The 25,268-nt window shown below is 38.2% G+C and overlaps 1 protein-coding gene across 1 annotated transcript in view; it reads right to left on the reverse strand.

Moving 5' to 3' along the window:
• The window catches only part of HERC1 (HECT and RLD domain containing E3 ubiquitin protein ligase family member 1), a 206,425-nt gene that overhangs the window by 141,600 nt on the left and 39,557 nt on the right, over nt 1-25,268 (reverse strand). The window contains exons 2-3 of the mRNA XM_023510003.1: nt 13,447-14,402; nt 5,901-5,996 (exon numbers count right to left, since the gene is read on the reverse strand). Coding sequence (XP_023365771.1) covers nt 5,901-5,996; nt 13,447-14,376 — 1,026 coding nt within the window. The 5' untranslated portion in view covers nt 14,377-14,402. The remainder of the gene's footprint in view (nt 1-5,900; nt 5,997-13,446; nt 14,403-25,268) is intronic.

Raw genomic sequence — 25,268 nt, forward strand, 5'->3', positions numbered from 1 at the left:
TGGCAGGTACCTGTGGTCCCAACTACTCAGGAGGCTGAGGCAAGAGAATCACCTAAGCCCAAGAAATGGAGGTTGCTATGAGCTGTGACATAACAGCACTCTATCGAGGGCGAGAAAATAAGACTCTCTCAAAAAAAAAAAAAAAAAAAAAAAAAAAATATATATATATATATATCTCCAGACTGCACAGGACTCAGGGTGGCCATCCCAGTTGCCCTAACCAAGAAACAGATCTATACAAGAGTATAGTTTACATCTATATCAATAACAGATATCATGCTTTTAAATTATTTTGCTAACCTAAGGTGGGAAAAAAGAAGGATGCCATTATTTTAACTTTATATTTTCTTATTATTAGCAACCTAAAGTTTTTCTGTCTATTTCTTACCACACTATGTAAAGTAAACTAATTGGCTTATTTATTAGGATTTAAGGGATGTTTTATTGACTTATATGAACTCAATACAATAAGGATATTAAATCTGGCTATAGCTATTAGCAATTTGTTTTCTGCCTTTTAGTTTTCTTGTTGAGTCAAGCAAAATAATAAAAAAATCTTTAAAAGTCAGCCAAGGACAGTGGCTCACACCTGTAATCCCAGCACCATTAAAGACCAAAGCAAAAGTACTGCTTGAGGCCAGGTGTTTAAGACCAGCTTGAGCAAGGGCAAGACCCCTGCCTCAAGAAAAAATAGAAAAATTAGCCAAGTATGGTACATGCTTATCATCCAAGTTACTCAGGAGACAAAGGCAGGAGAATCCCTTCAACATGGGAAATTGACAGAGAAAGACCCTATCTCAAAAAAGGAAGAAAAAAAGAATCTTAAAAAGTCAACATAATTAGTTGCCAGCACATTAAATGGAGGAGAATCATTTTAGTAAGATCTGTAAATTGTATCAAAAACAAAAGAAAAATATGTGTTAGACAAACATTCTCCAATGAACATGAGGACAGCTCTAAGGACACACAAAATATGTGTAAATGAAACCTGCCAGTCCCTAATAAAAGATATGAATTTTTTTTTTTTAAGAGGCAGGATCTTGCTATGTTTACAAGCTAGACTTGAACTCTTAGGTTCAAAGGATCCTCCTGCTTCAGCTCCTGAGTAGATCTGAAATTCTGTTGGAGACAAAAAGAACATAGTAGAGCCAAGAGGGTCAAAATATTTTCTCTAAACATTTCATCAGCTATATGGTTTATATGAGTAATCAGCCAGGCATGGTGGCTCATCCTATAATCCCAGCACTATGGGAGGCTGAGGAGGGAGAATTGCTTGAGCTCAGGAGTTCAAGACCTGCCTGAGAGTGAGACTTTGGCTCATAAAAAAATGAAAACCCAGCTGAGCGCAAGCGCCACAGCAAGCACCTGTAGTCCCAGCGGCTTCCTGAGGCTGAGGCAGCTGGATGGCCACAGCCTGAGTCTAAGATTGCAGTGAGCTATGATGCCGTTGCACTCTGCTCAGGACATAAGGTGGGACTCTGCCTCAATGACAACAACAAAAAGGAGAAATCATAGCTCACCCTCACTCTTCTCCCCCAAAAAAAGAGGACAGAAGAAAAACCAAAATCTCACAGGGCTTAGGAATGCCATTTTTTAAAAAACTAGGGGGTAGATAGGACTCTGAAGATAAGAAAATGATAGTAACATAGTTTTCTAAACACTCCAAATCACTAGAATGTCAAATTCCAAACCCATGCTTAGCACTCATAACAAAGTAGGTGACAAGGTAGCCCCCAAAACCCTAAAATGTAAGTAGGTAGGGACAAACTGTCACCAAACCCAAAACCTGCATGGTAACAGCATCTGTGCAGGAGGAAGCAATGGAGTGTGTCTCACTGACCTCAGAACAGGAGACCCCCCCCCCCAAAAAAACAGCCAATCAAGTACTCACTGGAAAAAACAATGATTTGACCAATCTAGGAACAGTAATTACAACTGGGAAGTTTTGTGCCTTCTGATAGCAATAGGGTCAAGGAGTCTATTATGAGAAGTTCTAAAAAAAAAGGCTAGGGTAATCTAGCTGTGGCAAACTCTTGAAATTTACCAGCCAAGGCTCCCTGCCAGGACAAAGCCCCCACATTGAGGAAAAACTACTGGAAGTGGAATTAAAACTGAGTAAGAGACTTGGTGCCTGTAGCTCAGAGGCTAGGGTGCCAGACACATAGATTGGAGCTGGCAGGTTTGAATCCAGCCTGGGCCTGCCAAACAACGACAACTACAACCAAAAAACAGCTGGGTGTTGTGGCAGGCGCCTGCAGTCCCAGCTACCTGGGAGGCTGAGGCAAGAGAGTCGCTTGAGCCCAAGAGTTTGAGGCACTGTGAGCTGTGACACCACAGCTATCTACCGAGGGCGACAAAGTAAGATTCTGTCTCAAAAAAAAAAAACTGAATAAGAAAGGGAAAACAAAGGGGGAAAGATGAAGAATACCATGATAAAAATTGGGAAAGGGAACAATGTGGGAAACCACTGTGTGTTTTTTAATATTACACACACACACACACACACACACACACACGCACACACACAAAACAAAGGGAGGGAGTCTAAGCAGTTAGAAAAGCTATTTTAAATGCCACACCATTCTAAAAGTTCAGGGAAACTAATTTCACATAAAAATAAGCAACAGAAAAGTACTAAGGCCAAATGCCATATGAAGTTATTTATTATAAAGAAAGAAAGGAGAGAGGGCACCTATAGTCCCAGCTACTTGGGAGGCTGAGGCAAGAGAATCGCTTGAGCCCAAGAGTTTGAGGTTGCTGTGAGCTGTGATGCCACAGCACTCTACCCAGGGTAACATAGGGAGAGACGAAAGGAGGGAGGGAGGGAGGAAGGAAGGAAGGAAGGAATGAAAGAGAGAAAGAAAGGAGAAAGGAGCAGAAATAACATCCCTACAATAAAAGCATGCCAGAAGGAAAATGCCCATAAAACAGATCAAACTATAACCTATTTCAAAATAAGCTAAAAGAAATTTTAAAAAATGAATAAGACCTGAAAGAAAAACAAATCTGGGCTCGGCGCCTGTGTCTCAAGTGGTTAAGGCGCCAGCCACATACGCCTAAGGTGGCAGGTTCAAATCCAGTCCAGGCCCGCCAAACAACAATGACAGCTGCAACCAAAAAATAGCCAGGTGTTGTGGTGGGCACCTGTGATCCCAGCTACTTGGGAACTGAGGCAGGAGACTTGCTTGAGCCCAGGAGTTGGAGGTTGCTGTGAGCTGTGATGCCACAGCACTCTACCCAGGGGGACAGTTGGAGGCTCTGTCTCAAAAAAAAAGAAAAGAAAGGAAAAACAAATCTGAATTAGAAACCCTTCAAATGAGGTAACATCAGTCAAAAAAGAATTAGAAATAAAAGAAAAAAAATCATTTCTCAGCTCAGTGCCCGTAGCTCTATGGTCAGGGTGCCAGCCATATAAACAGAAGCTGGCAGGTTCAAGCCTGGTGGCCCTGTTAAACAACAATGATAACCACAACCAAAAAATAACCAGGCATTGTGGTGAGCACCTGTAGTCCCAGCTACTTGGGAGGCTGAGGCAAGAGAATCACTTAAGCCCAAGAGTTTGAAGTTCTGTGAGTTGTGATGCCACAGCACTCTACTCAAGGTCACACAGTGAGACTCTGTCTCAAAAAAAAATCATTTCTGAAATGCAGACTAAACTAGAAGAAATTCAAGTGTAAATAAATATTGTAGATAATATCCTAAGAGTAACAAAAGATGAAAAAGAGACATTTTTAGAAATAAAAAAGAAACAAAAAATTTCAAGACAAAGTGACAGGAGGGACTTTACCTAACAAATATAATCAATATAATCTGATTGAACCCAATGAATCCCCAACAAGAGAATCACTTAAGCCCAAGAGTTTGAGGTTCTGTGATCTGTGACATAGTGAGACTCTGCCTCAAAAAAAAAAAAAAAAAAAAGTCATGTTTTCAGTAATCACACAGCAGCAGCTATGTATGCCTTATTATTTAAGGCCTGCTGTTAGGCTGTATATGTGTAACATGTGATTAAAACAAATGAGTAATAATGGGATATTCTAATACTATCATACCTGTATCTTTGTGAATCAGCTGAGAAGAAAGAGGATACAAACGTAATACAGAAAAAGTTAAGTAAAAACTCAAAAACTTGGTAATTCTGAATTTGAAAGTATCACTATGAACTCATGAGGTATTTAAGCTTTAAATACACATAAACACTCTTTCTTTCTCTCTCTCTCTGTTCCTAGTTCTGTCCACTACAAAAGCTGAGAAACAAATCATCTCAGTAGCCTTAAGCATCTCTAGCACTCTGATTGAGATACTGAAATACCATTTCCCAACAAAAGAAATAAGGGCTTTTTTTGAGAAACATCTAGCTAATTCCACATTGGGGGAAGAAAAGAACAAAATCAGCCAGGAACAATGTGATAAATCAGAAAGCAAAGGCTCAGTGCCTGTGGCTCAAGCGGCTACGGCACCAGCCACATACACCTGAGGTAGCGAGTTCGAATCCAGCCCAGACCCGCCAAACAACAATGATGGCTGCAACCAAAAATGGCCGGGCACTGTGGTGGGCACCTGTGGGAGAGGCAGGAGAATCACTTGAGCCCAGGAGTTGGAGGTTGCTGTAAGCTGTGATGCCATAGCACTCTACCCAGGGCGACAGCTTGAGGCTCTGTCTCAAAAAAAAAGAAAGCAAAGAAGCTATCAAAGTTTATTAGGCTTATGTCAAGAGAATTTCAGAACCACCCTGAAAAGACTTTTAATTAGCCAAAGATGAAATAATATGACCTTCACTACAGATAATAAATAATTCAATGGACTAAAACTCATATAGGTTTAAATCTATGGATTCATGATGATATTTTAAATAAAGTTAATTAGTCAGATTTTGAAGAAGATAGGAGCATTAAAGTCAAAACTAGTAAATAAAAAGTGAGGAGAATAAAGCATTTATTCTGCCTTTCCTATCTGAACTGTAGAAGAGTAATCAATAAGGGAAGCATCTCTTCATAAAAACATTCTAAGTAATAAATAAAAAAGAAATGATAGAATAGGATCATTTTGCAACCAAACACAAAAGAATTAACAGATCTAGCTATTAAGCTTCAACCAGACAGAACTTGATAGAAGAATACGACACCATGTATACAGTCTTGACAAAGAACAAACCTGAGACCAATCAAGCCTCTAGATCCAATGCCAATGTACAGGAAATATAAATGACAAAGAAACTTTTGAACAATACTCTGAATAATCAAACAGCAAAATTCAGACTCTGTATAATTCTACAGCCTAAAAAGCCTAAGTTCCTAACAAATACATTGAAGGGGGAAAAAATACAGAAATAATCAATAAAGGGATTCAGAAGATTTTACTACTTTTTTTAAGAAGCAAGACTGAACTATAGTATCCAAGGATGCACATCCGGGTGACAAAACTAGAAAGACATGCAAGAAAGTGGTTACTCTAAACGTCAGAATAGTGGTTATTTTGGGAAGAAGAAAAGGACTTGTGATCAGAACATGAAAGACCTTCCACAGCAGCTGGAAAAATTCTATATATTTCTTTACCTAGGTACAGATTAAAAGATATTTATTTTATAATAATTAAGCCGTACATTGGTTTGTATGTCTTTCTATAATCTGTTTTACTTAATTTAAAAATCTCTTCAGTTAAAGTTACCAAGACATGGACACAAAATGCAAAATAAATAAAAGGGTATACACTGAAAAGTACGTCTCCAACATCCCACCCAGTGCTAGATACCCCAGTTCCACTCTTTAGAGACTCCACTGGTGTCACTTTCTTTTGTAGCCTTTTCAGAGATAAAATGAATTATTTTCAAGGGATAAATACATAACATAGCATTTTAAGACAAAGTGATTTTTAATACAAAGGCCATGATTATTACATACCTCTTCGAAGAGACATAATGCTGCCTCATAGAGTGAGCACAAGCCATCAGATGTTCTAGTTGGCTCCCTCCACTGACTCCGATCAGCAGATGAACCCTATAAATTAAAACATTGTAGCATACAGTGTTGGAAGGAAACAGAGACATGTCTGTTAAAATCACTTAAATGGCCTATAAAAACAGTATCTATTTGAAAAACTATTTATATGATTATGTGCATTGAGACAAAATCTTAACATTAGGCCATGAAACCAACTTTTTCACAGAAATGTTAGAAAAGACCTGGCTACTGAATCAAACAAAACATTAAGCACTACTCCCTGACTAATTACCTTATTAAAAAGTGATTTATTCCAAGGGTCAGAGGGCTCCAGAAACAGTCAAAAAGGTGGAATTTTGTCAGTTATACACTCTTTAGGGGACCAATATCCAATAAAATATAATCCCAGGATATATTCTCCTCCTTAGGTACTGCATTGCTCACCTGCCCCTCAAGCATACAGGCAGGCAGAATTGCTAATTTGAGTTATGACCCTGAATAAAGTTGTAGAAAGTCTGTTCTTCCTTAGTTTCAGCTTAACTAACTTAGGTCCAAGGAAATCAGGTCATGTAGCTACCTTTCTACAGTAGCAAGAAAGCATCTTTTTCCTAGCATAGCCAAGGAATCACAGCACCTCTCCGGGACTCAATGCCTACTTCCACAGTTAGACCTGAAGGAAGAAATCATTACCTCATTAAAAAATAAATCAGAAAGTGAACAAACTCAGTAGCCATTTCCCCTCAAATTTCCTTATCTTTAGACAACATGTATGACATTCTTTTTACGATTTATCAATCCTATGATTGTGACATTTTCATTGGTGACTTTATTTCAAAGGATACTACAGTGTAAAAATATTTATATTCTAGATAACGATTTAGCAGATATACCATATTCCTACCGTGGAGGAAATATTGACCTAGATGCCCCACAAGATGCCATACAACTCTAAGATGCTACGATTTTATTAAATCAAACCATTTTAATGAACTTGATTCATAAGTATTAAAGGGGCGAATATTTTAGATCAAATATAAAACCCAGATGTCTTCGTTTAAACAAGGAAAGACAGTTATTTAAATCGAGTTTTTATAATAATAAAGCTTAGTTAGAATTTTTTAAGTTCCATAATACACTGAATGTTTTGCAGGTTTTTAAAAAGTTATTCTATATATTCATCTGCCCTCTTTCTATTCCACCAAGTAAATAAAACTATTATGAAATTTTCATTAACCTGTATCACTAAGAAGATGCGCAACAAAAACTATTTTTAAATAAAAACAGTAAAAATTCAGTTGCTCTCAAATCATTCAAATACGAAATCACTGTGGAGAGTTCTCCAAACAGCTGTGTGATATGGCGGAACTTGTTCATCTAACTTGTTACCCCTGCCTTCAAAAGGGGCCATAGTGCCTGGCCCATAAAGTGCTTACGTACATGTTATATTGCCGACTCCTTTGTTCAACAGATGTGTAAATTCAAGTTAATCATGACAACTGCTTTAAGATAAGGGTAAATAATATCTAATAAACTCCAAGTGAGGCTCAGCACTCAAAGCACAGTGATTATGGCACCAGCCACATGCACCAAGGGTGACAGGTTCGAATCTGGCCCGGGCCAGATAAACAACTGCAACAAAAAGGTAGCTGGGCATTGTGGCGGGTGCCTGTAGTCCCAGCTACTTGGGAGGCTGAGGCAAGAGAATGGCTCAAGCCCAAGACTTGGGGGCTGCTGTGAACTGTGACGCCATGGCACTCTACCAAGGGCAACACAGTGAGACTCTGTCTCAATAAATAATAAATAAACTCCAAGTGAATGGCCTTTCACACCACTCTCCTCACCCCACCAAAGCTGTAGAGAAGTTCATTCACTCTCTTCACAGATGGCTCCCTTCTCCTTTTCTATAAGGCCTTTATAAACTTATAATGTAAAGTTTTCCGTTGTGAGGTCTCTGTTATCCTCCACTCCATCACTAACTGCTATCATTAATTTATTGTCTTCTGCAGTCACTAATCCCCCACTTCTCAGATAGTTTTCAATAAATAAAAACATCATAGTTAATCTATCTACAAGACAGCCAATTGCTCATCACCTTTAGATTCTGTTTTTTAACCTTTGTGTTTTTTTAACCTTGAATTTCAGTACATTTCTCAGGCAGGACTCCAGCTCCAGGGCTCCAAAAATTATCTCAACAGCCTTCCAAGTAGCTGAGACTACAGGCACATGGTTGGCTCATCTTTGACTCTGGCTATTTCTTTTGTTGCTGAATTATCAGATGATAACCTGTTGCTGCCAAAGTCAGTTTTTCTTTGTTTAGGGTGGTACTACTTAAATTTTAATGTGGACATGAACAACTTGGTAATTTTGTTAAAATGCAGGCTCTGATTCAGTAGGTGTAGATAGGGCCTGAAATTCTGCATTTCTAGCAACACCCAGGTGATGCCAATGCTGCTGTCTGAGGCGCACACCTTGAATATGGCTTTAGGGTCCCAACTTCTAATTATGGGATCATATTAACGTTGAGTGTTCATAAATAACCAGTCCCTAGACTTTCAACGTGTTGCTATACCAACCTCTCCAAATTCCATAATTAGTTGTGAAGTATACCTGGGAAAAACACAATTGTGACCTGTGGCTCTGTTATTTAAAGACCACTTCTAGTGATCACCAAACCAAAAGGAGATAAAGAGTAAGTAGGCACTGTACACTTCTAGGAGGTAGTACCAGGGCCATCATAATCCATCTGTTATGCCTTTCTACAATATGGAGGGAAATGTTGAAAAGAGAATAAAGTTTTCAATGACAGACTTGGGTTTAAATCTAGGCTCCATCACTTATTGGTTCTGTGACAGAAGGGCTAAGTTTCCTCATCTTGAGATAGGAATAATGCTCATACCACTTAGGGCTATTGGGAAGATAAACTGAAAGTATGTGTAAAATACACTTAGTACAGTTCTTAACAGAGTAAGACCTAAAAACTGGTAGCAGTTGTTTATGAACACTCAGCTTTAATATGATCCCATACCAAAAAAGTAATAGTAGTTGTTATTTTGCATTGGGTATATTAAGGAAGAGAAATACTAGGAGTCTTAAATAAGTTCTTGCTAAAGGTAAGAATACCACACCAATAAAACAACCTGCAAACAATGTCTATAATGACTGTTGTTGATTTCTTCCACAAAAAGTCAATATTTAAGGATGAGACTACTCCAGCTTTTATGACTAAAGACACCTTTAACATCCATCCCACACAGAATTCTTAATGTGTTTTGTAAACATACTAAATGCATTTACTAAATAAATAATAATTATACTGCATAATAAAAAAACTGAGCTAAAGCTGGGCATTTTTAAAGAAATTAAATTTGGGGAAATATAGCCCAATTAAATGTATAACTGCATATACTATTAAATATGTTCAACAGTCCAAAAATAAAGTGGAAATTAAAATAACATGAATTTGTAGTTTCACAGGTCTTCAGTTACCTTCCTCTTAAATATCTACCATCCACCATCCAAAATATTAGCAATATACCTTTCCCCCCACATTTGTCTGTTTAAGATATTCACACAAGGTCCTAAGACTGAGCAGATCATATTTCCTTTTCTTCTGGCTGCTTTTTGGTTTTTTGGTTTTTCGTTTTAGGGGACTTTTTTTGGAGACAGTGTCTCACTTTCTCGCCCTAGGTAGAGTGCCGTGGCATCACAGCTCATAGCAACCTCAAACTCTTGGGCTCAAGCAATCACACAAGATTCTTACCCAGGATAGATTCTGAATTCTGAGCCAGCAATCTAGTCTTCTCAGCACCCTAATCCCAATACGGAGCTATATTACAGGGGATGGCACTGGAAAGAAAGGAGGGTGACACCTCCTTACTAAGTGTATTTGCTATTTTGTCTAGAAATAAGGAGCCAAGTGTAGAGAAAACTGGAAATCCGGCAATAAGACAAATGTATTATATTTTAGATCTACTTTAAGGTAGGCCTTCATGGAAAAAAAAAAAGATCAATTTAACATAAACAGGGTAAAAACTGCATATAGTAGTTAGAAAAAACATGGGTTTTTGCAGACAAACTCAGGGCTATAAGAATTACTTAACATAGTGCCCGGCCAAAAGTGCTTAAGTACATGCTATATTGCCAACTTCTTTGTTCAACAGATGTGTAAATTCAAGCTAATCATGACAACTGCTTTAAGATAAGAGTAAATAATATCTATTTTACAAATTAAATGATAGTTTAATGAGATGATACATATAAAGCACCTGGTGGGTAATAGGTACTCACCAAGGTTAGTTCTCCTTCTCACTTACTCCAGGTATTAGGGAGTAGGAAATGAAAGAAGTCGAAAAAGCAATGGGATGAGATATTATAGATTAACTAAATGAAGAAAAAAACACAATATGGGCCAAGCATGGTTGCTCACACCTGTAATCCCAGCACTTTGAGTGACTGAGGCAGAAGGATCACCTGAGGTCAGGAGTTTGAGACCTGCCTGAGCAACATAATAAGACCCTGTTTCCATAAAAAATAGAAAAATTAGCCAGGTGAGCACCTATAGTTGCAATTACTTAAGAGGTTGAAGCTGGAAGATCATTTGAGCCCAGGAGGGTGAGATTGCAGTAACCTATGATGATGCCACTGTACTCCAGCCTGGATAACAAAGCAAGACTCTGTCTTAAAAAGAACCAAAAAATTTAAACTATCAGCCAAATAATAAACATGCATACAAGCAACTCTAGACAATGAGGTTAAATAGATACTGAGAAAAGTCTAGTTTCCCGGGGATAAGGCCTTAATGGTTAAATTAGAGAAGAGAGCTCTGACTCAAAGTATCTAGCATTTTGTTCAGGAAGTAAATACACCATGGATAAGTAAATAATAACATAACTATGCTGTGCAATAATTAAGACGGGCTTGGTGGTATATTCCTGTAGCCCCAACTACTCCGAAGGCTGAGGCAAGAGGATCTCTTGAGCCCAAGACTTTTGAGGTTTCTGTGAGCTATAATGATGTAATAAGCACTCTACTCAGGGCAACAAAGTGAGTCAAAAAAAAAAAAAAAAAAAGATGGCTCAGCGCCTGTGGCTCAAGTGGCTAAGGCACCAGCCACATACACCTGAGCTGGTGGGTTCGAATCCAGCCTGGGCCCGCCAAACAACAAAGACGGCTGCAACCAAAAAATAGCTGGACATTGTGGCGGGCGACTGTGGTCCCAGCTACTTGGGAGGCTGAGGCAGGAGACTCACTTGAGCCCAGGAGTTGGAGGTTGCTATGAACTGTGATGCCACAGCACTCTACCCAGGGGGACAGCTTGAGGCTCCTGTCTCAAAAAAAAAAGAAACCAATATCTTTTTGTAACAAAAGTGATGCAAAATAAGTAGCACAGAAAATGAGAAATTGACTTCCCACAGAAATATTAACATGTGGCCATAAGTACACACACTATTTTAGGTCATTAAATGACCTTATAAACTTGAAAACAAAGTAGAATAAGAAAACGTCACCAAAAGTGTTAAAAATCAGAAAACAAAATTAGAAAAATTTGTGCGAGAGAATTTTTTTTTTTTAATAATAAGCAAACATAAAGGCCTAATTGCCTCCCACAGCTGTTCCAAGGCCCTTTCCTACTTAGGTTTCGCCTCAAGTGAAGATCACAGGATCCAATGTGTCAATATTCCATATCCCAAACAAAGCACTGCACTTTTATTTAACATTAACAAATTTAAGTTTTCATAAATTTTATGATGTAAAAATTCCCACGTACTTAGCTATAATAATATTGTAAAAAATGACCCAGTAATCACCATTCAGTTCTAGTTCACAAATACAAAACATAAACTAGGTGAAAACTTAAGTGAACTGGTTTGAAAATAAATTCAAATTTTTTTTTTATGAAATACTTCTGTCTAAAACCTTTCCACCTGTTTGGGGGAAAAAAGACTTCACATATACACACATAATCTACATGTAGCATTTTTAGTTACTTTAAATAAATTTGTTAGTTGATATTTGGTAACAAAGGACACCAAAAAGACTAATCAATGTAACCTAACTGAACTTAAGTCAGCTTATAAGTATTTAAGCCTTAGTAAAATTTAAAATTTGTATTTTAACACTTGAATTTTTATTCTTGGTTTTCATGAAGGTATTACATGTCCTACAAATTCTTGAAACTGATCACACTGTACTTTATTTATTATTTATTCTTTCACATGGTATTTGACAGTCAAATGATTAATCTCCTGATCCACAATCTTCACAGATCTTTGCTTTGCTCATTACTTCCCTTCATCCAGGTCTCTGCTCTAATGTCAACTTGAGAGTGCCCTTCTCTGATCACATTAACTAAAACAGCACACCTTTCACCTCCCATCTTTTGCTGCCTGTGCCCATCACTCTCTATTTTCCCATCATTCTCTATTCCCTTTCCCTCCCTTATTTTTCTTGTTAAAAGGTCTCACTACCTGAATTACATAATAAATAAGTCTGACTTCTCTACTAGGCTGTTAGCTCTATGGAGGCAAAAATTGCATCACTAGAGCCTAGAATAATACTTGGCATGTAAGTAAATGCTTAATAAAAAATTAGAAGGCTGGAAATAAGAGATATTTTTCAAAAGAAAAAAACTTACCAGCCAAAATGGCCTCACAAGTTTACTGAAAACATGAAGAAGTGAGATGAATTTCCCAAGTTCACACAAGAAGCCTTACATCAAAAACTACAAACCTAACTCCTGGTCTTAACACTGTACCAACTAGTCTGTCCCTATATATCAAAATGCACAAAAGTTTCTTCACTCAAAAGTATGTAAAACAGGCTGGGCACAGCGGCTCATGCCTATAATCCTAACACTCTGGGAGGCCAACAGGGGTGGATCACCTGAGCTCAGTAGATTGAGACCAGCCTGAGCAAGAGCAATATTTTGTCTCAACAAAAAATAGAAAAACTGAGGAGGCTCGGCGCCTGTGGCTCAAGCGGCTAAGGCGCCAGCCACATACACCTAAGGTGGCGGGTTCGAATCCCCAGCCCGGGCCCGCCAAACAACAATGATGGCTGCAACCAAAAAATGGCCAGGCGTTGTGGCGGGCCCCTGTGGTCCCAGCTACTTGGGAGGCTGAGGCAGGAGACTCGCTTGAGCCCAGGAGTTGGAGGTTGCTGTGAGCATGATGCCATGGCACTCTACCCCGGGGGATAGCTTGAGGCTCCGTCTCAAAAAAAAAAAAAAAAAAAAAAAACTGAGGAAAGGGGATCACCCGAGCTCAATAATTTGAGGCTGCTGTAGGCTATGATGATGCCACAGCACTCTACCCAGGGCAACAAAGTAAGACTCTTTCTCGGAAAAAAAAAAAAAAAAAGTATGTAAAATATTTAATTAATGTAATATGAACATAATCACCAGAAGTCTCAAGTCATTCACTATTACCACCAATTCAATAAAAGCTGAGTTGACATTTCCAAAAAGTCATTAGTTACAAATTTTAAAGTTAAGATTTAAAGTACGTACCAAAGAACGCCTCATCTGCGTTAGTATAGTCATGAAGCAGTCAAAGCTGATCATTCCTTCCTGGCTTGACAGTAGTTTGCTTTTCTCCATAGTATTTACAACCGCTGACGCCCCCAAAGCCATTTCTATCCATTCAAGAAGATACCGCAAAGAGCCTCGCTGAGCTGCTAAACCAAGCAGCAACTCAGAAGCTAATCTACGACCTAATATGTCTGCTCCAGAATTAGGAATAGTTACTCCTTTAAGAAATGTTGTTACTTGTGATAAGCAGTCCAAACCCATAGGAGGAATCTTGCTTTCATTTGCTAAAGATAATGGTGGCAAAGAGCTCACAACTTCAATTGCAGTATGAATAACATCATTGCAAAGACTAAGACCAGGTCCTGAAACAGGCATCATCCAACTTTGTCTTAGAAGTGCAAATAATAAACTTAGGCCAGTTCGAACACCCATTTCTATAAGTGCATCAGTGCTTGATCGGGGACGTTCACTAACAGAATGGACATCTGCTGAACCAGAGCTGCTCTCTGGAGAATGCTGCTGCTGTTTCACTTTGCCTTTGTCATGGTATTTATTAGAAAGTGCATAAAAGACACGTTGGAGTACAAGCAATCGTTTTCGAAGTGCCCCAGCAAATGGGGAATCTGAACATACCATCTTTGCTAGTGCTAGCTGGCTGCTAAGAAGGGCATCCAAATAGTGGTCCTGCTCATCACTTGAAAGAGACTCACGTTCAAAGTCTGGCAATTGTGGTCCTTTGAGGCATAAAACTTGTTGGGGCAAAGGTACTACTTCCTTATTGCTAACCAACTTAGAATATAAAACAGCAACTCCCTCTCTTGTAGCAATAGATTCACTGTCCTCTGTAATCCAGGAGCTGTTTAGGTGCTCAAGCCATTTCAGTTTCACTGGTGGAACCATAGTTGCCATGTTGATTTATCCTTCAGCCATTAGTTCTGTAAAGGCAAAAGAGAAAAGTTAAAAACATATGAATGATTCATAAAATATTTCTAAACTTCCATCTTACAATTAGTAATTTCCAACTGGTGAAAGCAAACAAAATCTAGAGCTTAGTTCATTGTACAGTACCACTGTCAGTATTTTAGCTTGGATAAAGGTAGCATAGCTACCTAAGACATTAACATTAAGGAGAAATGAGTGAAAGTACCATATAATGCTGTGTAAAATACACTTCCCCCCAAATTTTTGAGGGAAAAATAGGATGCACATTATTTATGGAAAATACCAATTCCATATCTATATGAATGTTTTCAATTCCTTTATTTATACTTATGCATTAAAAGTGTAACTCTAAAAAGCAATAATGATATCCATATGCAAAATAATACCTTGGAATATAGTAATTGGTTCTGCTGAACTTATGACACAACAAAAGCATTTTTGGCCAAAAAAGAATGATATATTTCTCTCAGTACACTTAGGCACAAAGTAGCAATCTAGCTGATATTTTTACAAAAATTATTAGAAACTCTCTTGGGAAATATTGAAACAGTTTTCATAAACTGCAACCATTAAGCTAACAGTTATTAAATATGCAAAAAGCATGGCAACAGAGCTGCCGAGAGACATTTTGGCCCTCTTCCCACAGAAAGCATCATCAGATTGTGCAGGTAACAGAAAGAAAATCTTCTTCAGATGCCGAGACAGAGGAAGGCAAAGAAAACCTCCAAAGTGGCTGGAAGTAAGAACAAGAGGTAGAGACCTGGATTCTAAAGCAGCATCAAACTGGGATCTCTGTTTCGACCAAGATAATACAAAAAGAGGGTAAAAGGATTGCACCAGTAATTAAAAAAAAATTTTTTTTGATGATTTCTCAGGAACACCTAAATAGTGATTTAACTTTATGAAGACAGAAGGTTTGAGGACATGAACAAAACTTGCCAAAAAACTTCCAGCAGCCCATGATGAGAATCAAGTTTTGGAATTTCATTCTCATGTTATCAATCTTTGAAAAACTTACAACTTACAGCTATCCAAAATTCCCAATATGGATGATCCTACACACATTTGATGTGCCACCCAACAGAACTGTAGATGTCAAAGGAGCAAACACCAAGGCTGGTAAAATTAGTGGACATGAGAAAACACATTCCACTGTTGTTCTATCTGGTTGTGCAGATGGGGTAAAACTACTAGGTCACCTTTAAAAGAAAAATGTTTCCAAAAGAAAAGATTCCATGTGCCTGAAAAAGGATGGATGAATGAAGAAGGCATGAAAATCTAGTTTAACAAAGACAATTACTTAAAAAAACAGCTTTGCTTATTTTTTGATCTCTTCAAAGCCCATGTTATACAAGTGCAAAACCAATCACAGTAGACTTGAAAACCCAACTTGATGTGATACCTGATGGGTAACCAGCCAACAGCAACCTCTTGATGTGTTGATAAATAAGCCCTTTATGGCCCTAATGAAGAAAGAGTAGACATTGTGGATATAGTCATCTGGTAATGATTTAACTCTTGTAGGCAGAATCAAGAAAACATCCATCACCCAGGTTTGGTAATGGGATCCTAAGACTGCAGTCAAGAAGGAAATAGTTGTGAAATCACTTTAAAAATGCAGCATTGTAGCAGAGCAAGACTCTGTTAAAAAAAAAAAATACAGCATCAACAATGGTACGGATGGAACTAAGGATGATAAAATTTACCAAGATAAGAAAAATGATTCAGACGGCTCCTGTGACTCAGCAAGTAGGGCGCGGCCCCATATACCAAGGGTGGAAAGTTCAAACCCGGCCTCAACCAAACTGCAACAACAACAACAACAAAAACATCCGGGTGTTATAGCGGGCACCTGTACTTCCAGCTACACAGCTACATGGGAGGCTGAGGCAAGAGAATCACCTAAGCCCAGGAGTTGGAGGTTGCTGTGAGCTGTGATTCCATAGCACTCTACCGAGGGCGACATAGTGAGACTCTGTCTCTAAAAAAAAAAAAAAAAAAAGAAAGAAAATGACTCTTCAGAAGATACTGGTAATGTAGAAACTGAAGATGATACTACTGATATTGACAGTGATAAAGAGTTCTTGGCCTTCTATGGTGCATAAATGTGATAGTGATACATTTGTTACCACTACATAAGATTTCTTATACCTTGTATCTGTTCTTGTGTTTTGTAATTATGTGTTACACAAAATTTCTTGTACTATAATATTTTTAATAAGTATTACAATTATCTTATAATGCAAAAAAATACCTAAATATTAAAAAATAAAAATTTGAATTATAAAATTAAAAGAATTATTTTTCTAAAAGTTTGGGCCAAAAACATGGGTACACATAGAAGCATATTATACACAGTTAAATAGTGGTGGTATATGGAAACTCTGTACCATTCTTGCAATTTTTCTGTAAATCTAAAATTCCAAAATAAAAGTTTTATTTTCAAAAGTAGTGATTTCTTCAGATGTCCCTTTTTCCTTAAGATTCTGATCCCACTGTTAATATAACAGTGGGACCAACATGCCAGTGACTCCCAAACTTGTATCTCCAACCCAGACCTTTTCCCTAAACTCCTTATTACTTATATACAAGGTCTGACGATTAATTTCACAAACTTGCCACTGTCCACTCACATTGGCAGCCCTATACAAACAGCTTGGTACATTTCATAACGTTGGTATATCAGTGTCTCATAGCTGTGTTCATGCTGATGTACAGTGGTATCTCACTAAGTGGCATTCATTATTGTTGCTGTGTGTTTTTGTGTGCTGGCGTATGAATGTCAGAGTTTGAATTAGAGCAAGAACAAAGATTGATAAATTTCTTTATAAAGTTAGCAAGAGTGGAAGTGAAATCAGGGACATGTCAGTCCAAGTTTATGTAGACAATACCAAGAAGAAAACGGCAATGTACAAAAGGATTAAACGTTTTTCTGAGGGGAGGGAAAGCATCACTGATGAAGAGCGGTAGGGGCAGCCAGTAACAAGATGAACTGATGAAACCATTTCAAAAATTCATTAAATTGTGCATCAAAATTGTCAGCTGATTGCAAGAAGCATAAGAGATCAAGTAACCATCAAAAGAAAAACAAGAAAATCTTAACAGAAAATCTTGGCATGAGAAAGGTGTGTGCGAAAATGGTCCTGAAGGAGCTCAGTGAGGAACAAAAGCAAAGGACATTTGAAGTTTGCCAAGATCTTTTGGGCCACATTAGCACAGGTGATGAAAAATGAGTACCAATATAACCCTGAAACAAAGTGCACAATGGAAGTCAGCCAATTCTCCACAACCAAAAAAGTTCTAAGTCCAAATCAAGAGTCAAAATGATGTTTCCAACCCTTTTTGATATCAGAGGGATCATTCATTATAAATTTGAACCAATTAGACAGTTAACCAAGTTTACTATTTGTAAGTAAAAGCCTGTGTAAAACAGAAGAAAATAACCTGAACGTTTTGCTGACAACTCCTGGTTCTAGCATCATGACAATGCACCAGATCACACAGTACTATGTATGAAGAGTTTTTAGCCAGTAAACAAATAACTTATATTAGAACACCCACCCTACTCACTTAATCTGGCCCTCAATGACTTTTTTCTTTACTAGAAGATAAAGGAAATATTGAAAGGAAGACATTTTGATGACATCTGGGACATCAAAGGTCATATGACGACGTTTCTGATGGCCACTCCAGAGTTCCAAAGAACACTCTAGAATATTAGACTAGGTGCATGGCTTCCCAAGGGCAATACCTCAGGGGTGACCATAGTGCTACGTGGATCACTACAAAAGTTTTGAAACAGACCATGTTATGATCCATTATTTTACAGCACAGTCAACAACATCCTTCCTGGTTCACCTGTGCAAGTTTCAACTTGCTCAGATTATCAGTGTTGCTGGGAGGGCTTCATTTGTTTCCATCTGCACAGATTTTATGTTTCTTGATTTTCATGTATCATAACTTTTGTAATGACCCACATATTCAGCAATGATGTTGCACTTTTTCTAGTATAAGTTCATGAACTTAATTGTCAGACCTTGTATACAATTCCCCACTTGGCTTCTCCACATAGATATCTAACAGGCATCTCAAACTTAACATATCTGAAACCAAACTCCTTGGGAGGGGTTGGGATGGGGTGGGTGAAATCACCTAATGGGTACAGTGTATATCTGGGTAACAGGCACACTTACAACTTTGACTCAAGCTACAAAAGCAATCCATGTAACTAAAACATTTGTACCCCCATATTATTCTGAATTTTTTTTAGGTATAAAAATGAAACTAAACTATTTCACCACTACCACCACCACCCCCCATGTCTGTTCCTCCTGTAGACCTTCTCATCTCAGTAAATGGTAACACTATCCTTCTAGTTCCTTGGGCCAAAAATCTTGTGAGTAGTAACTGATTCCTCCCTGTCTTATACTCCAAATGCAATTAGCGAGCTCTATTTTCAAAATGTATCCAGAACCCAACCATTTTTCCCACTCCATTGCTACTCCCTTGGTCCAAGCCATCATTTCATGGATCATTAAAGAGCCTCTTTACTGGTCTCTCTACCTTCAACTTTTACCCTACAAAAGTCCATTCCAACAAAGTAGACAGATAGAGCTTTTAAAATTTAAGTCAGACATCTCTTCTCAGTAGGATAAATGTGCTTTAAGGCACTGGACAATCACTGAAACAACCACAGGAAGATGAATCAGGATTCTAGGGAGGAGGAAAATGCAGAGGTAAGCTGACATTCCAAATATGTTCTCCCATGGGGATATTTGCCAGTTCTGGGAGCAAGGTGCTAAGAATTAGAGCTTGCCTCTACAGAAGGTCACTGGTTGAAGACAGGAGAAACTAATACAGCATTTGGTTGTACTGAGGAGCTAACAAGAAAGAACCAGGGGCCAGGTGTGGTGGCTCAGGCCTTTAATCCTAGCACTCTGGGAGGCCTAGACGGGTGGACCACTTGAGCTCAGCAGTTCAAGACCAGCCTGAGCAAAGCAAGACCCTGTCTCTACTAAAAACAGAAAAACTAGCCAGGCATTGTGGTGGACACCTATTGCCCCAGCTACTCAGGAGGCTGAGACAAGAGGATTTCTCAAGCCCAAGATTTTGAGGTTGCTGTAAGCTATGACCCCAGGGCAACTAAGTGAGACTCTGTCTCAAAAAAAAAAAAAAAGACATGCTGAATTCTAAAGCTACATATGAAACAATGCTAAGAAACTAAGCAGAAATCCTCTGAAAAGCAAAGCAGAGTTTTTAGCAGTCTTCCATGTTAAGGAGATACATATTCAAGTACAGGATACACCACGGTAAGGGCCACAGTGAACATGCCAGGTTCTCAGTTGGAAGCCCTGAAGGACTAGCAGTGGTTCTCAACCTTCCTAATGCCACGGCCCTTTAATACAGTTCCTGTGGGTCACAACAGGACTAGCATCTAGGAGCCAGGTAAACAAGAGGTTTACCTTAACAAATCTACAACCCAATCTTCACTCACTCTCTGACTACCAAACAGAAAATAGTCTCTATTTTTTATACACAATACTGAGCATTTAATCAAAAATTACTAGGGGCTTGGTGCCTGTGGCTCAAGTGGCTAAGGCGCCAGTCACATACACCTAAGGTGGTGGGTTCGAATCCAGCCCAGGCCCGCCAAGCAACAATGATGGCTACAACCAAAAAATAGCCAGGTGTTGTGGCGGGCGCCTGTCATCCCAGCTACTTGCGAGGCTGAGGCAAGAGAATCGCTTGAGCCCAAAAATTGGAAGTTGCTGTGAGCTGTGATGCCCCAGCACTCTACCCAGGGGGACAGCTTGAGGCTCTGTCTCAAAAAAAAAAAAAAAATTACTAGGTATGCCTAAAAGTTAATACAATACCCAACACAAACTTGAAGAGCCAAAGGTAATCCAGATAATGGAAGTAGTAAGAACTTTAAAATCATTATAATTAAAATGTTCTCAAAAAGAGATGTCTTATTTGAAACCACAGGAAATTTTGCTCTTTTAAATTATACCAGTTTGATAGCTATAAAGGGATATGTTGTTATTCTGATAAATCTAAAATCTTATGTATAGCGATCATTTTGATACATTCTTCTGAGAGTGCTTTTTCATGTATTTTCCTATTTGGTTATCTTGTCAGTTTGTAAAAGCTTTTTGTTATTTTACCATAGTCTGTCATCAACATTGCAAATATCTCTTCTAAATCTATCTTTTGCATGTATACACTTCTTTTATAGCTTGTTTTCCATTCTTGGTCAAAAGAGCACTGCTACCCTACACCATGCCCGGATTATGCATGAATTCTAGATTATACAGGTTGAAAGGAAGGCTGAAAACAACAGGAAAATATCTCATCCCACAATTTCCTAGTAATAGTTAAATATCAATCTTATGAGTTGTTTTCCTAACTAACAGGTACCCCACAGGAGTTCTGATTTATACAACTTCTGAAAAAAGCTGGGCAAGACAGAAAAGAGATGTTAATCTTTCTCTTTCAAAGCTACTTTTGAGAATCTGCTTTTACAGAGATCCTATGGGAACAGCAAGGATATGAGCTCCAGGCTTCAGCTATATAGAGAGGGTAGAGTCACATCCCTTGTGATAATCCTGTCTCCAAAGAAAGGTGGAGGAGCCACCTCTTGGACTTTGACATCCTAGCTGTTTCTGTTATCAGAGCCACTAAAAAGAAAAAAAGATGAGAATACAGTAGTTGGCCAGACCCTGTTATTTGTCTATAGCCATAAACCTTTACATCCCCTAAATAAAAAGCCTAAATACCTGGGTTCTCTCTGCCAACTTTCTCTACCTCCTTCACTTCTGTGTTGGTCCTTTTCCTGCCCAGGAAAAAGTAAACAAACGTCTTTCTATCCTAATTATTGTTTGAAAAATCTTTCTCAAAACCTATGTGCACTAGCTCTGACCCTAACACAGTTATTCTTGAGGGATTTTGGTTTTTACATAAGACTCTTTAGTCTATTTGGACTTAAAATAAATTCTCTATTTATCTGGAAGTTTAATAAATTCTACACAGCATAAAATTGGAATCCAATTTTATTGTTTCCAGGTGGATGGCTAGTTATGCTATCACCATTTATTAAGTAAACCAAGACTCCAAAGTAGTCATGGCAGCTATATAGCTATCTGCCCAAAATTTCTTCCTCAAATAGTAAGAATAAAGGAGGGAAAAATTAAATTCTATACCAAACTACACCTGTAGCATAACTTAAAGATACATACTGCCAAATTGCAGATAACTGTGAATGAAAAAGAGAAAAATCACCAAATCTAGAACACACACTCTCACATCCATTGGGCAAAAGGCAGACTAAGAAAACCTATAGAAAAGACAAAAGAGGAGGCCAGTGAAGTGACCTAATAATGATTTGGAATGACTGCCAGAAAGGTGAAATCCACACCAAATTTGAATAATACTAGCAAAATATTGATCTAGGCAGATCAGAGCATAGACTATAGGGAAGAAATTCTAAAGTACTCTTAATTTAAAAGCAGGCATGATGTAAAAGAGCAAGTGTAACCGAGGGTGGCGGGTTCAAACCCAGCCCCAGCCAAACTGCAACAAAAAAAATAGCCGGGTGTCATGGCGGGCACCTGTAGTCCCAGCTACTCAGGCGGCTGAGTGAGGCAAGAGAATCACCTAAATCCAGGATTTGGACGTAGCTGTGAGCTGTGTGACACCGAGGGTGATAAAGTGAGCCTTTGTCTCTACAAAAAAAAAAAAAAGACAAGTGTTATCCTAATGAGCACTTGTTGAAATTCAAAAGGAAGAAAAGAGGCAAAAAGAAAGAGGGAAACATCCTTTGACAACTGAGTAGTAAAGGGTAAAAGAAGAAAAATGGGAAATGTTTAGGGTCCTGCAAGGCAAAACAGATCCATAATGTTGGAGACATTAACAAAACAAAACAAAACAAAACCCACCTGCTATTTGTATTTGAACTTTGCTATATTGACAGAGGAGGGAGACATTAAATTAGGAATACTATAAAACACCTAATACCATAAAAATAAACAAAAGAGATGGAATCTACTCCTGGTAAAAATGCTGCAAGCACTATTGAAATAACAAAGGATTTAGAATATTAAATAAACTTAGTTGATCAGCAGCTAGGTTTGAATGGATTGACTCTAATTTGGAAAGAAGCTCTATTGTGGGTAAAATGCTATCAAACATCACATGCTATAGAGAAATCTATCATGAAAGGAAGAGTCTATCAGTGTGGCAAAGTTCATTGTTGTCTTATTTTAAGAAACTGCCATAGTAGGCTCAACGCCCATAGCACAGTGGTTATGGTACCAGCCACATACACTGAGGCTGGCGGGTTTGAACACAACCGGGACCAGCTAAACAACAACGACAACTACAACAAAAAAATAAGCCAGGCATTGTGGCGGGCACCTGTAGTACCAGCTACTTGGGAGGCTGAGGCAAGAGAATCACTTAAGCCCAAGAGTTTGAGGTTGCTGTGAGCTAAGAAGCCATAGCACTCTACTGAGGGTAACATAGTGAGACTCTGTCTCAAAAGAAAAAAAAAAGAGAGAAAGAAATTGCCAGAGCTACCTTAACCTTCAGCAACTACCATCCCGATGAGTTAGCAACCATCAATATTGATGCAAAAACCTTCCACCAAAAAAAGATGACAATGGGTGGTGCCTGCGGCTCAAAGGAGTAGGGCGCCAGCCCCATATGCTGGAGGTGTCAGGTTCAAACCTAGCCCTGGCCAAGCGCAGTGGCTCACGCCTGTAATCCCAGCACTGTGGGAGGGCTGAGGAGGGAGAATCGCTGGAGCTCAGGAGTTTGAAACTCGCCTAAGCGAAAGTGAGACCCCCGACTCATGAAAAAAATGGAAAAACCCAGCCGGCGCCATGGCGAGCACCTGTAATCCCAGCAGCTTCCAGAGGCTGAGGCAGCGGGATGCCCACAAGCCAGGAGTCCGAGGTTGCAGTGAACTACCAAGCCACTGCACTTTGCTTAGGGGCACAGGGTGGGACTCTGTCGCAACAAAAAAAAAAAAAGAAGAAAGAAAAAATAAGCAACGAAATAAAATTTAAAAACCAAAAATAAATAAATAAATAAATAAAATTTAAAAAAAAAAAAACCCAGCCCCAGCCAAAAAAAAAAGATGACAACTCGTTGAAGGCTCAGAAGGATCATTAGGATTTTTTAGTAATAAAGTATTTAATTAAGGCATGCATATTTTTTCTTAGACATAATACTATTGCACACTTAAAAGACTACAGTGTAGTATAAACATAACCTTCAAAATGCACTAGGAAACAAAAAAAAAATTGTCTGACTTGCTTTATTGCAGTGGTCAGGAACCAAACCCCCAATATCTCTAAGACTGCCTATATTTGAATTAAGCAAAAAAAATTACTAAAGTATTATAAATTACCAGTCCTTAATCTATCAGTAGACCATGGATCCCTATGAAAATCTGATAAAACTTGTGGATCCTACTCCCACAAGGATAAAACTCTTATGCACATATTTGTAAAAATATGAGCTAATTTTCAAAAGCTTCACAGATATCCTTAAGTCATCCATGAACTTCAAGTTGATAAGCCTCATCTAAAATATTATGCGTATCCTATAATAGCTTCTTTATAAGTGCAAGTGAAAACTCTCAAATTGATGGAACAAGTAATTCCAAAATATATACATAATTTAGACATTCTTTCTAACCATAAAGTTGTGAAACCAGAAAGTATTTACAAAAACAATGAATATGGAACTGTCTCTGAGACACACTGTTAGGTAAAAAAAGAAAAATAGAGAGAGCATTTGTATATGCTATAATTCACATGTAGTATATAATTACATCATAAGGACTTATATTTTCATGTAGTATATTTGTAAATGCATAGAATCAACTCTAGAAAGATAAAAATAATAAAAAGAGAACAACTAGGAGCACTACTTGCCTCTGGGAGAAAGGACCTGGGTTACTGGGAATTGAATTAGAAAGGTATTTGCTTTCCCTTTTTTTTTTTTTTTGAGACAGAGACTCACCATGTTGCCCTCAGTAGAGTGCCATGGCATCACAGCTCATAGCGCATAGCAACCTCAAAATCTTGCGCTTAAGCAATTCTCTTATCTCAGCCTCCCAAGTAGCTAGGATGACAGGGGCCCACCACAATGCCTGGCTATTTTTTGTATCAGTTGTCATTGTTGTTTAGTAGGCCCGGCCCAGGCTCAAACCTGCCACCCTTGGTGTATGTGGCTGGCGCCATAACCACTATGCTACGGACATGGAGCCAGGAATTAGAAAGGTATTTGCTTTTCACTGCATTAAGCTTTTGAATCTCATATATGTGTATCCATTATCTATGCAAATTTTTTAAAACTTTTTAAATTTAAAAATCCAGGCAAAAAAATAAAATTTTTGGAAACTCTTTTCTAAATAGTTTCTTTGGCAAAGAGAGGAGAAAAAAGGAATTATACATTATCTAAAAAAGTATATAAAAGCATTATATAACAAAATGAACAAAATGTAGCCAATGTTGACTCATAAAGACTTACATACTTCATTTTTAGCTAAGAACAAATTAATAATTCAGATCGAAATTAGAAAACAAACTTCAAGAAAGGAATAAGAAAAATAATAGAAATCAGTGAATTAGAAAAATCCAAAAACAACAGAACTGATATCTAAATCTCAGAAAGATGATCCTTTAGTGGAAAAAAAGGAAAACAGTCAGTTAACCTAATTAAGAAAAAAAGACAAAACATAAGATGTTCAATATTATGAATAAGTATGGAAAGAAAGCTGTGGAAAACAGTTTGGGAGTTTCTTTAGAAGTTAAAAATAGGGGCTCGGCACCTATAGCTCAACCGGCTAAGGC

This window comes from Otolemur garnettii, unplaced genomic scaffold, assembly GCF_000181295.1.
Source record: "Otolemur garnettii isolate 467f Iridium unplaced genomic scaffold, OtoGar3 scaffold00011, whole genome shotgun sequence".
Lineage (NCBI taxonomy): Eukaryota > Metazoa > Chordata > Mammalia > Primates > Galagidae > Otolemur > Otolemur garnettii.